The sequence below is a fragment of the Scyliorhinus canicula genome, chromosome 21 (genome assembly GCF_902713615.1).
Source record: "Scyliorhinus canicula chromosome 21, sScyCan1.1, whole genome shotgun sequence".
In the NCBI taxonomy this organism is placed as follows: Eukaryota; Metazoa; Chordata; class Chondrichthyes; order Carcharhiniformes; family Scyliorhinidae; genus Scyliorhinus; species Scyliorhinus canicula.
The window spans coordinates 17,129,752-17,142,654 of NC_052166.1; the positions used below are offsets into that span (position 1 = coordinate 17,129,752).

Here is a 12,903-nt window from a genome sequence, read left to right on the forward strand (position 1 = left end):
AGTAAGGCGAAAAAGTCACTGATAGGAGCAGTCTATCGGCCACCAAATAGTAACGAGATGGTGGGGCAGGCAATAAACAAAGAAATAACTGATGCATGTAGAAATGGTACAGCAGTTATCATTTTTTTTTTTTTTATAAATGTTTTTATTCAGTTTTCGTATTTTATATTGAACAAATTACAAATTGTTAGGAGAGAGAAACAAAAAAAAACAAACAAAAACAAACACGCAAAAATTAACATACATATTTACAGGTAAGCATCTTCGTAGTAGTAACTGCGCCCCCCCCCCCCCCCCCCCTCAACATGTTTATTTAGCTTGGTTTTGGGCCTTAGCTAGCCATCGAACCCCCGTAACGAACCTGTAGCCCCCCCCCCCCCCCCCTCCCGCTACCTTCCCCCGACTATTCTTCCTCTTGTACATTGGCCACAAATAGGTCCCGGAACAGTTGCATGAATGGCTCCCACGTTCTGTGGAAGCCGTCGTCCGACCCTCGGATGGCAAATTTGATTTTCTCCATTTGGAGAGATTCCGAGAGGTCGGACAGCCAGTCCGCAGCTCTGGGCGGTGCTGCTGACCGCCAGCCAAACAGGATTCTACGGCGGGCGATCAGGGAGGCAAAGGCAAGGGCATCCGCCCTCCTCCCCAGGAATAGATCTGGCTGTTCTGAAACCCCGAAGACCGCCACTATCGGGCATGGCTCCACCCTCACTCCCACCACTTTGGACATTACCTCGAAGAAGGCTGTCCAGTACTCCACGAGTCTGGGGCAAGACCAGAACATGTGGGCGTGGTTGGCCGGGCCTCTTTGGCACCGTTCACATCTGTCTTCCACCTCCGGGAAGAACCTACTCATACGGGTTCTTGTTAAGTGGGCTCTATGTACCACTTTTAGTTGCGTCAGGCTGAGCCTTGCGCACGTGGAGGTGGAGTTGACCCTATGCAGTGCTTCGCTCCAGAGTCCCCACCCGATCTCCATCCCCAGGTCGTCCTCCCATTTCCTCCTTGTTGCGTCCAGTACGGTGTCGTCCCTATCTACCAGTCGGTCATACATGTCACTACAGTTCCCTTTCTCTAGGATACTTGCGTCCAGTAGGTCTTCCAGTAGTGTCTGTCATGGCGGTTGTGGGTACGTCCTTGTCTCCTTTCGTAGGAAGTTTTTGAGCTGCAGGTACCGTAGCTCGTTCCCCCCAGCTAGCTGAAATTTCTCTGTCAGTTCGTCCAGTGTTGCGATCCTGTCGTCCGTGTATAGGTCCCTGACTGTCAGTGTCCCCCCGTCCTGCCTCCACCTTTTGAAGGTGGCGTCGGTCAGTGCTGGTTTGAACCTATGGTTGTTGCAGATGGGAGCCCTGTTCGACATTTTGGTCAGGCCAAGTTGCTGCCGCAGTTGGTTCCAGGATTGGAGGGTGGCTGTCACCACTGGGCTGCTGGAGTGTTTTTTGGGTGGGGATGGGAGTGCTGCCGTGGCGAGGGCCCGGAGGGAGGTTCCCATGCAGGAGGCCTCCTCCGCACGCACCCACTCAGCTTCTGGCTCCTGGATCCATCCCCTTACTCGCTCGGCTGTTGCTGCCCAGTGGTAGAATTGTAGATTCGGGAGGGCTAACCCTCCCCTGGTTTTTGTTTTTTGTAAGACCTTCTTTGGGATCCTAGCATTTTTACCCCCCCATACGAACGCCATGATGAGTTTGTCCAGCGCTTTGAAAAAGGCCTTGGGGATGTAGATCGGAATGGATCTAAACAGGAAGAGGAACCTGGGCAGTACGTTCATTTTGATCGTCTGAACTCTCCCCGCGAGGGAGAGCGGGAGTGTGTTCCATCTTTGCAGGTCCTTTTTAACTTCCTCCGTCAGGCTGGTGAGGTTCCATTTGTGGATCCCTTTCCAGTCATGGGCTATTTGGATCCCCAGGTAGCGGAATTTATGTCGGGCTTGTTTGAACGGCAGCCCCTTTAGTGCTGCCCCCCCCCCCCCCCCCCTCCCCCTCCCCCCTCCCCCCCCCCCCCCCCCCCCCCCCCCCCCCCCCCCCCCCCCCCCCCCCTTGCGGGTGTAATGGGAAGATCTCACTTTTGCTCATGTTGAGTTTGTAGCCCGAGAAGGCTCCAAACTCTTTCAGGAGCGCGATGATTCCGTCCATGCTGCTTTGTGGGTCCGAGATATAGAGGAGCAGGTCATCCGCATAGAGTGAGACTCTGTGCTCTCTACCTCCCCTTCGGATCCCCCTCCAATTTTTTGCTGCCCTGAGCGCGATTGTTAGCGGTTCGATTGCTAGTGCGAACAGCAGCGGGGACAGTGGGCATCCTTGTCTGGTGCCCCTGTGCAGCTGGAAGTATTGGGAGTTGGTATTGTTGGTCTGTACACTCGCCATGGGAGCGTTGTACAGGAGCTTTACCCAAGCGGTGAACCCTGTTCCAAGCCCGAACCGCTCCAGTACCTCTATGAGGTATATCCATTCGACTCTGTCGAAGGCCTTTTCTGCGTCCAGGGAGACGATCACCTCTTGTGTTCTCTCCCCGGAGGGGGTCATTATCACGTTCAGCAGGCGCCTGATGTTCGCGGTCAGCTGTCTACCTTTGACAAAGCCCGTCTGGTCCTCTGTGACCACCTCAGGTACACAGTCTTCTAGCCTTTTGGCTAGGATTTTGGCCAGTATTTTGGCGTCTGCATTCAGCAGAGATATGGGTCTGTATGACCCACATTCCGTTGGGTCTTTGTCTTTCTTAGGTATCAGCGAGATTGAGGCCTGTGCTAACGTGGGTGGCAACGTGCCCCTAGCTAGCGAGTCTGTGAACATCTCCCGCATGTGCGGGGCCAGCGCTGTCGCAAATTTTTTGTAGAAGTCCGCCGGGAATCCGTCCGGTCCCGGCGCCTTCCCCGCCTGCATGGAGCTAATGCTCTCCATGATCTCTCCCAGTGCTAGTGGTGCTTCCAGATCCCGTTTTCTGCCCTCTCCCACAACTGGTATGTTCAGTCCGTCAAGAAACCGGTTCATCCCAGCCTTCCCCGTTGGGGGCTCTGAGGTGTACAGCTCTTGGTAGAAGGCCTTGAAGGTTTTGTTAATCTTCTCTGGTTCTGTTTCCAACGTGCCTCTGGTATCTCTGATTTGCGCAATTTCTCTGCTGGCTGCCTGCTTTCTCAGCTGGTGGGCCAACAGGCGGCTGGCTTTGTCTCCGTGTTCGTATAGGGCCCCGCGTGCCTGGCGGAGTTGGTGTACTGCTTTCCTGGTGGAGAGCAGGTCAAAGTTCCTTTGTAATTCTTTTCTCTCCGCCAGGAGTTCTACAGTCGGGGCCTCGGAGTATTTATGGTCTACCTCCAGTATGGAGTCGACCAGCTTCTGCCTAGCCACCCTTTCCTCCCTATCTCTTTGCGCTTTGTAGGCTATGATTTCCCCTCTTAGTACGGCCTTAAGCGCTTCCCAGAACGTGGAGGGTGAGACCTCCCTGTTTTGGTTGATCTCAGTGTACTCCGCTATGGCCTGCGCTATCCTTTCGCTGAAGGCCTTGTCAGCTAGTAAGGCACCGTCCAACCTCCATTTGGGGCGCTGGGCCCTTCCCGTCTCTAGCCGCACATCCATGTAGTGTGGAGCGTGGTCTGATATCACAATTGCGGAGTATTCCACCTTGTCTATCTCTGGAAGCACCGTTTTCCCCACCACAAAGAAGTCAATTCTGGTGTACACGTTGTGTACTGGGGAGAAGAAAGAGAATTCTTTCTCCCCCGGGTGGGCGAATCTCCAGGGGTCTACTGCTCCCATCTGCTCCATATAGTGGCTGAGTTCCCTTGCCATGTTTGAGGTTTTCCCCGTTCTGGGGTTTGATCTGTCCGTCGTTGGGTCCTGTACACAGTTGAAGTCCCCCCCCATGATTAGTCGGTGCGTCGCTATGTCCGGGATTTCTGCCATGGTCTTTTGGATGAAGCTCGTGTCGTCCCAGTTGGGCGCGTACACGTTAACTAGAACTACCGGCGCCCCATCCAGGGCCCCGCTGACCATGACATACCGTCCCCCTGGGTCCGTAACCGTCTTTGTCGCCCTAAACATTGTCCTCTTGCCAATCAGGATCGCCACCCCCCTGGCCCTTGCCCCATAACAGGAATGATAGGTTTGTCCCACCCAGCCCTTTCTTACCCGCAGTTGGTCCTGCTCCCTCAAGTGCGTCTCTTGGAGGAAGACTATGTCGGCCCTCATGTTTCTAAGGTGGGTGAGGACTCTAGATCTCTTCACTGGGCCGTTAAGTCCCCTTACGTTCCAGGTGACTATTCTGGTGGGGGGCTTCTGCCCCCTTGCTCCTGTGGGGTTAACCATATTTGTCCGGTGGACGCGCCCCTGCCCTCTGGGGTTTCCCTATGTTAGGGGGCCGTCCAGGATGTCCACTATCACTGCTCTCCCCATGCGGTCGGGTCCCTGCGCTCCGGGGTTCCCCCTTGTCCCGGGGACACCCGCCATGGCCGTCCACTTTGTGTCCGCCACGCGGGTAGTCCCCTGCACTCCGGGGGGCCCCTTCACCCACAGACCGTACTGGGTGGGTGCTTGCAGCAGTTCCCTGTTTCGAGCCCTTGTCTGTGGCACTTTGTGGCCCTATTCCCTTACTGGCCTCTTTTGTCCCTTCATCCCTGCGTTTCCCCTCCCTGGTCTCTCGCCCCCCGGGTGCCCCCCCCCCCCCCCGCTCTATCCCTTTCGGGGATACCCCTGTGTACCCCTCCATTGCCCCTCTCTCCCCCATTCCTGTCCCCATTTGCTCTCCCACCTTTGATGGGTGACCCCCCCCCTCCCCTGCCTGGCGCCTTCCCCCCTGTTGGGGGTGCGCTGCGGCCCTGCTCTGTTGCGCGCCCCCTTCGCTAGCTTTCCTGCTAGCACGGTGGCTCCCCTCTCGGAGGTTGCTGTCCCGCTTCCCCTCTCCCCTCTCCAGTACTCCCGTTCCCTCGTGCCGGGGCCTGGCCTCCCACCTGGAGCGGGCCCTAGGGCATTGGGTTGTTTTCCGTTCTGGGTGTTCCTGCCAGGGGGGAGGGGGCTGGCTTTGCCTCGCCCCTCCCCACCCCCCCGTCGGCATGACGTGTCTCCTTGCCATGGGCCCCTCGTCCCTACTTCCCATGGCGTTTTTCCAGCCCGTGCTCCTCGACGAATCTATTCGCCTCGGCAGGGGCTGTAAAGAAATATTCCTTGTGTTGGTATGTGACCCAGAGTTTTGCTGGGTACAGCATACCAAAACGTACTTTGTTCTTATAGAGAGCTGCTTTCGCTCTGTTGAACTCCGCCCGTCTCTTAGCTATGTGGCAAAGACAAAGGGACTCTCTCTCCTGGTTGAGTGGGGAAAGAAGACGAAAGAAAAAAGAGACTTGTATTTCTGTTCTTCCCAAAAGAAAACTGGTAAAGAGAAAAGGGGTAGGGGAAATAAATTTAAAAAAAAAAAAAAATATATATATATATATATATACATATATAGATATATAATAATAAATAAAATAAAAATAGGGTGCGGAATCGTAGATTCGGATGGCGTGCCCGTCCCAATTGCAGGCTCTATTCTCCTTGGCCCAGCGCAGGATTGTCTCCCTATCCCGGTACCGGTGCAGTCTGGCTATAACTGCTCTCGGTTTTTCCCCTTCCTTGGGCTTCGGGCGCAGTGACCGATGAGCTCTGTCCATTTCCGGTGGGGTGGGAAAAGTTTCCCGCCCCACTAAGGAGCCCAGCATCGCAGCCACGAATGTTGTGGGATTTCTACCCTCTATCCCCTCTGGCAGGCCCACTATCTTAATATTTTGCCTTCTCGAGCTGATCTCCTGGTCGTCTACCCTGCCCTTCAGGCTCCCCTGTGTTGCACTCAGTTTCACCATTCCCCTCTCCAGGGATATGACCCGGTCGCTCGCGTCAGTCGCTGCCTTCTCCAGCTCTTTAATGGTTGCCCCCTGGGCTTCCAGTATCTTCCCTTGGGCTTCCAGTATCTTCCCTTGGGCATCCACTTTCTTCTCCAATCTGGTCAGAACCTGCTGCACCCCTGACATGGCCCTGGTCACTGCTGCCTGTGCTGCGGCCTCTGCGTCTGCTTTTAACTCTGCCTTGAATGCCTGCAGCTGCTCCCTCACCACCTCGGCAAAGGCTTCCTTCCAATTCACGCCCCCCTCTAACCCCAGGGGAGAGGTTGCCCGCCCGTCCAGCTCTTCTGGATGCGGCGAAGCATCCTTCCCGCCGCTTCGCGTGTTGACTCGTTCGCCCGAGCTGGCTTTCCCTTTGCCCAGTCTACTTCCGGTGCCCCCTTTCTCTTGGCTCCCTTCTGGCACTTTTTTCTCCCCCTTCCCCTTCATCTTTTCTTCTCTCCTTGTTCTTCTTTTTCCCCCTTTTCCGCACCCTATTTTTATTTTATTTATTATTATATATCTATATATGTATATATATATATATATATATTTTTTTTTTTTTTTTAAATTTATTTCCCCTACCCCTTTTCTCTTTACCAGTTTTCTTTTGGGAAGAACAGAAATACAAGTCTCTTTTTTCTTTCGTCTTCTTTCCCCACTCAACCAGGAGAGAGAGTCCCTTTGTCTTTGCCACGTGGTGGTCACAGCAGGGGGGGGGGGGGAGGGGCGAGTGGGCCGGTGGTCGCTGCTGGTTGGGGGGGGGGGGGGGTGGTCGCTGCTGGTTGGGGGGGGGGGTGTCCCCGCTGCTGGCTGGGGGGGGGGGTTGTGTCCCCGCTGCTGGCTGGGGGGGGGAGGGGTTGTGTCCCCGCTGCTGGCTGGGGGGGGGGGGGGGGTTGTGTCCCCGCTGCTGGCTGGGGGGGGGGTCCCCGCTGCTGGCTGGGGGGGGGGGGGGAAGAGAAGAGGGGCCGCCGCCGCCACCGCTCCGCTCCTGGCCCGCGTGGGGGGGGGGGGGGGGGGAGAGAAGAGGGGCCGCCGCCGCCGCCGCACCGCTCCTGGCCCGCGTGGGGGGGGGAGAGAAGAGGGGCCGCCGCCGCCGCACCGCTCCTGGCCCGCGTGGGGGGGGGGGGGGAGAGAAGAGGGGCCGCCGCCGCCGCCGCACCGCTCCTGGCCCGCGTGGGGGGGGGGGGGAGAGAAGAGGGGCCGCCGCCGCCGCACCGCTCCTGGCCCGCGTGGGGGGGGGGGGGGGGGGGGGAGAGGGGATGGACCTGCTGCTGTTGGGCCCCCCTGTCGCCGCTCTGCTGCCGCTCCGGCTCCTCCGCTCCGGCTCCTCCGCTCCCGCTCCGGCTCCTCTGCTCCCGCTCCTCCGCTTCGGCTCCTCCGCTCCGGCTCCTCGGCTCCTCCGCTCCGGCTCCTCGGCTCCTCCGCTCCGGCTCCTCGGCTCCTCCGCTCCGGCTCCTCGGCTCCCGCTCCGGCTCCTCTGCCGGCGCTCCTCCTCCGCCGTCCGGCCTGTCGGGGGGGGGGGGGGGGGGTTGTTCTTCTTGTCTACCGCTTGCGGGAGCCCCTCTCCCTGCGACCTCCTCGCTCGCCGCCCGGAAGTCAAGTCGTACAGCAGTTATCATGGGGGATTTTAATCTACATGTCGATTGGTTTAACCAGGTCGGTCAAGGTAACCGTGAGGAGGAGTTTATAGAATGTATCCGCGATAGTTTCCTAGAACAGTATGTAATGGAACCTACGAGGGAACAAGCGGTCCTAGATCTTGTCCTGTGTCATGAGACAGGATTGATTCATGATCTCATAGTTAGGGATCCTCTCGGAAGGAGCGATCACAATATGGTGGAATTTAAAATACAGATGGAGGGTGAGAAAGTAAAATCAAATACTAGTGTTTTGTGTTTAAACAAAGGAGATTACAAGGGGATGAGAGAAGAACTAGCTAAGGTAGACTGGGAGCTAAGACTTTATGGTGGAACAGTTGAGGAACAGTGGAGAACCTTCCAAGCGATTTTTCACAGTGCTCAGCAAAGGTTTATACCAACAAAAAGGAAGGACGGAAGAAAGAGGGAAAATCGACCGTGGATATCTAAGGAAATAAGGGAGAGTATCAAATTGAAGGAAAAAGCATATAAAGTGGCAAAGATTGCTGGGAGATTAGAGGACTGGGAAATCTTTAGGGGGCAATAGAAAGCTACTAAAAAAGCTATAAAGAAGAGTAAGATAGAGTATGAGAGTAAACTTGCTCAGAATATAAAAACAGACAGTAAAAGTTTTTACAAATATATAAGACAAAAAAGAGTGGCTAAGGTAAATATTGGTCCTTTAGAGGATGAGAAGGGAGTTTTAATAATGGGAAATGAGGAAATGGCTGAGGAACTGAACAGGTTTTTTGGGTCGGTCTTCACAGTGGAAGACACAAATAACATGCCAACGACTGATAGAAATGAGGCTATGACAGGTGAGGACCTTGAGAGGATTGTTATCACTAAGGAGGGAGTGATGGGCAAGCTAATGGGGCTAAAGGTAGACAAGTCTCCTGGCCCTGATGGAATGCATCCCAGAGTGCTAAAAGAGATGGCTAGGGAAATTGCAGATGCACTAGTGATAATTTACCGAAATTCACTAGACTCTGGGGTGGTCCCGGTGGATTGGAAATTAGCAAACGTGACGCCACTGTTTAAAAAAGGAGGTAGGCAGAAAGCAGGAAATTATAGGCCAGTGAGTTTAACTTCGGTAATAGGGAAGATGCTGGAATCTATCATCAAGGAAGAAATTGCGAGGCGTCTGGATAGAAATTGTCCCATTGGGAAGACGCAGCATGGGTTCGTAAAAGGCAGGTCATGCCTAACTAATTTAGTGGAATTTTTTGAGGACATTACCAGTGCAGTAGATAACGGGGAGCCGATGGATGTGGTATATCTGGATTTCCAGAAAGCCTTTGACAAGGTGCCACACAAAAGGTTGCTGCATAAGATAAAGATGCATGGCATTAAGGGTAAAGTAGTAGCATGGATAGAGGATTGGTTAATTAATAGAAAGCAAAGAGTTGGGATAAATGGGTGTTTCTCTGGCTGGCAATCAGTAGCTAGTGGTGTCCCTCAGGGATCCGTGTTGGGCCCACAATTGTTCACAATTTACATTGATGATTTGGAGTTGGGGACCAAGGGCAATGTGTCCAAGTTTGCAGATGACACGAAGATGAGTGGTAAAGCGAAAAGTGCAGAGGATACTGGAAGTCTGCACAGGGATTTGGATAGGTTAAGTGAATGGGCTCGGGTCTGGCAGATGGAATACAATGTTGACAAATGTGAGGTTATCCATTTTGGTAGGAATAACAGCAAACGGGATTATTATTTAAACGATAAAATATTAAAGCATGCCGCTGTTCAGAGAGACTTGGGTGTGCTAGTGCATGAGTCACAGAAGGTTGGTTTACAAGTGCAACAGGTGATTAAGAAGGCAAATGGAATTTTGTCCTTCATTGCTAGAGGGATGGAGTTTAAGACTAGGGAGGTTATGTTGCAATTGTATAAGGTGTTAGTGCGGCCACACCTGGAGTATTGTGTTCAGTTTTGGTCTCCTTACTTGAGAAAGGACGTACTGGCGCTGGAGGGTGTGCAGAGGAGATTCACTAGGTTAATCCCAGAGCTGAAGGGGTTGGATTATGAGGAGAGGTTGAGTAGACTGGGACTGTACTCGTTGGAATTTAGAAGGATGAGGGGGGATCTTATAGAAACATTTAAAATTATGAAGGGAATAGATAGGATAGATGCGGGCAGGTTGTTTCCACTGGCGGGTGACAGCAGAACTAGGGGGCATAGCCTCAAAATAAGGGGAAGTAGATTTAGGACTGAGTTTAGGAGGAACTTCTTCACCCAAAGGGTTGTGAATCTATGGAATTCCTTGCCCAGTGAAGCAGTTGAGGCTCCTTTATTACATGTTTTTAAGGTAAGATAGATAGTTTTTTGAAGAATAAAGGGATTAAGGGTTATGGTGTTCGGGCCGGAAAGTGGAGCTGAGTCCACAAAAGATCAGCCATGATCTAATTGAATGGCGGAGCAGGCTCGAGGGGCCAGATGGCCTACTCCTGCTCCTAGTTCTTATGATAAATGGAAAACCTGTTGAGTGCAATGGATTCTTGAATAGTGCAGCAGAATCTGTTTCCTGATTTATTAAGATCACAAAATTCATCAGTGCACCACGGGTCATGTAAAGTAAGTAAAGTCGCCATAGTCCCAGGTGGCCATAGGTGGCTTTCCCCCTTTGAGGGGGGAGTGCTGACTGGTGTTGATTTAACCTGAGGATTACCTCAGGTGAGGGGCAAGGTTGAGAAGACGGGGCCTTCATGACTGACCTCAGCCATTACGGGAATTGGACCCGCTTGTTCTGCAGCACGAACCAGCCATCTAGCCAAGTGAGCTAGACCGATCCCCTTGCAGGCCATGTAGGGAATGTGTGGCAGAATAAGACAGCCTATCCAGTGACCTCCATAAATCTGCAGTTTCCCTAGCTGCTCATCATCCCAAGCAATGTTTTCTACACCTTTAAACTGCTGTGTAAATCTTGTAATAATTGTCTTAATTCTCGAAAATTCTGAAGATTCTGGCCAGAAAGCAAATTTGAGGGTCATGGAGTCTGCAAAGGGATATAAATAGTATAAGTGAGTTGGGCATAATTGGGAAATGGTGAGTACAGAGAGATCTGGATGTTCTTGTACATGAATCACAAGTCAACATGCAGGTACAGCAAGTGATTAAGATGGAATTGTTGGCCTTTATTGCAAGGAGTTTGGGTATAAAAGTTGGGAAAATAGAGAAGTCTTGCTGAGACTTTTGTACAGGGCATTCGAGAGACCGCTAAAGTTTTGGTTACCTTTGGTTCAGGAGGAATATACTTATATTAGAAGCAGTTCAGAGATGGTTGGCTTGACTGATTCCTGGGAAGAGGGACTTATCTTGAGGAAAGGTTGGGCTGTAGGGGTCTCCTAGTTAAGGAGGAATTTCTACTCCGGGGGCTGTTGATCCTTGGAATTCTCTATCCCTGAGAGCAATGGAGGCTGGATATTCAAGGACAAGTCAGACAGATTTTTGATTGACAAGGGAGTCCAGGGTTGTGGGGTCAGGCAGGAAAGTAGAGTTGGGGCCACATTTGGATCAACCATGATCTTGTTGAATTGCAGAGAGCAGCCACAAGGGGTCAATGGAAAATTAAGACACTCCCAATTTCTTACGCTCTTCCAAATTGGCGAATAGTAAGTTTCCAAATGGAAGTGAGAACATGTTGAGGGTAGTGCTGAGTCCATCGGGTGGGTTGAATTTGAGCTGTGACGTATTTCTGTCAGAATAGTACCCTAGTCTGCGTTGTTGAAAGTGGAAGCAATGGACAGGCTTTGAGTATTCATTAGATCTCAACCCAATTCCACTGCGACTGTCTGGGGCTGGATTTAAACCTTGCACCTTCTGGTTCTGAGATCAGGTTGCTCTGTCTAAACAAAAGGCTTTCTCCCAGAAATCCAACATATAAAATATCTGTCGATCTTCTGTGTATTCAGCTGGAGAAAGTAATGCTAAAGACAGCTGTTTTTTTTTACTAGAGCTATGCACTTCTACCAAACTGTTCCTTCATTGCCTCTGGCTGTTTTCAAGTCTTTTTGCAGTTTGTGAGATCATTCTGGAACATTCTGTGGGAATTGGTTGAGTTACTACTGCTTCAGAACTCATCAAGAAATCTTTTGTGTTGCAGTAATCCTGATTATTCATGTCTAGTTAACCTGATATAACCGCTTCACTGCAGGGAGATCAGAAACCTGGAGTTGCTGAAGCTGCGTTTTGGAGAGGCTCAGATGCACTTCTGTGAGGTCATGTTAAAGGTCAGTGGGAAGAATGGGGAGTTCAGTGGTTTAATGTTAGTCAGCTACTTAATTCGCCAAGTGAATTCACCCTGTTGTAATGCATTTGATGAATTTTTCTTGTATAGTTGTCTCTGAACTTGTTTGTATCAGAGTATTTGTTTTAGACATTATGGGAAGGCTATAAATGTAGTGGGTGCATGTCGTGTATGTTCACTAAGATGTTACAAGGAGGTGTTTAAAGAGACCCCCACCTCCCTATCAAAGATGATCTTGGACTCCCACCAAGTATGAATAAAGTCAAAGCTGCCATTAAACACATGAAGAATGGAAAAGCCGCAGGAGTGGACAGAATCCCAGCGAAGATTTTCAAACTTAGAGGAGAAGAGATCACCCGTCAACCTGATCAGCTGTTGTGGAAAATCTGGGATAGCGAAGAAATTCATGCCAACCTCCGGGATGCCATCATCATCATCTTCAAGAAAGGAGATAAAGCGGACTGTGGGAACTACCGAGGAGTCTCCCACTCTCCATTGCTGGGAAGATCATCACCCGAATATTCGCTAGCCGTTTCGCCCAGTCTCTGAAGAAATCCTTCCCGAAAGCCAGTGTGGCTCCCGACCAAACCGTGACACAGCGGACATGATTATCACTGCTCGGCAACTTCAAGAAAAATGCTAGGAGCAACATCAACCACTTTACATGCCCTTCATCGATCTGACCAAAGCCTTTTTAATTTTTAAATTTCAATTAAAGGGCAATTTCGAGTGGCCAATCCACCTACTCTGCACATCTTTGGGTTGTGGGGGCGTGACCCACGTAGACACGGGTAGAATGTACAAACGCCACGCAGATGGTGACGCAGGGCCGAGATCGAACCCGGACCCTCGGTGCCTTGAGGCATTTGTGCTAATTTTTTTTTGGAATAATTTTCATTATCACAAGTCACTGCACTGAAGTTGTCATGAAAAGCCCCTCGTCGCCACATTCCGACGCCTGTTTGGGTACAAACACGCAGAATTCAGAATGTCCAAATGACCTAACAGCATGTCTTTCGGGATTTGTGTGGGGGAAAACCAAAGCGCATGGAGGAAACCCACGCAGACACGGAGAATGTGCAGATTCTGCACAGAATGTGACCCAAGCCGGGAATCGAACCAGGGACCCTGGCGCTGTGAAGCAACAGTGCTAACCACTGCGCTACCATGCT

At 51.8% G+C, this 12,903-nt stretch overlaps 1 protein-coding gene across 1 annotated transcript in view; it reads left to right on the forward strand.

Moving 5' to 3' along the window:
- Positions 1-12,903, forward strand: part of anapc2 (anaphase promoting complex subunit 2) — a 68,891-nt gene that overhangs the window by 39,370 nt on the left and 16,618 nt on the right. Inside the window, 1 exon segment of the mRNA XM_038782589.1 lies at positions 11,639-11,714. Within this exon segment, the coding sequence (XP_038638517.1) occupies positions 11,639-11,714 (76 nt within the window).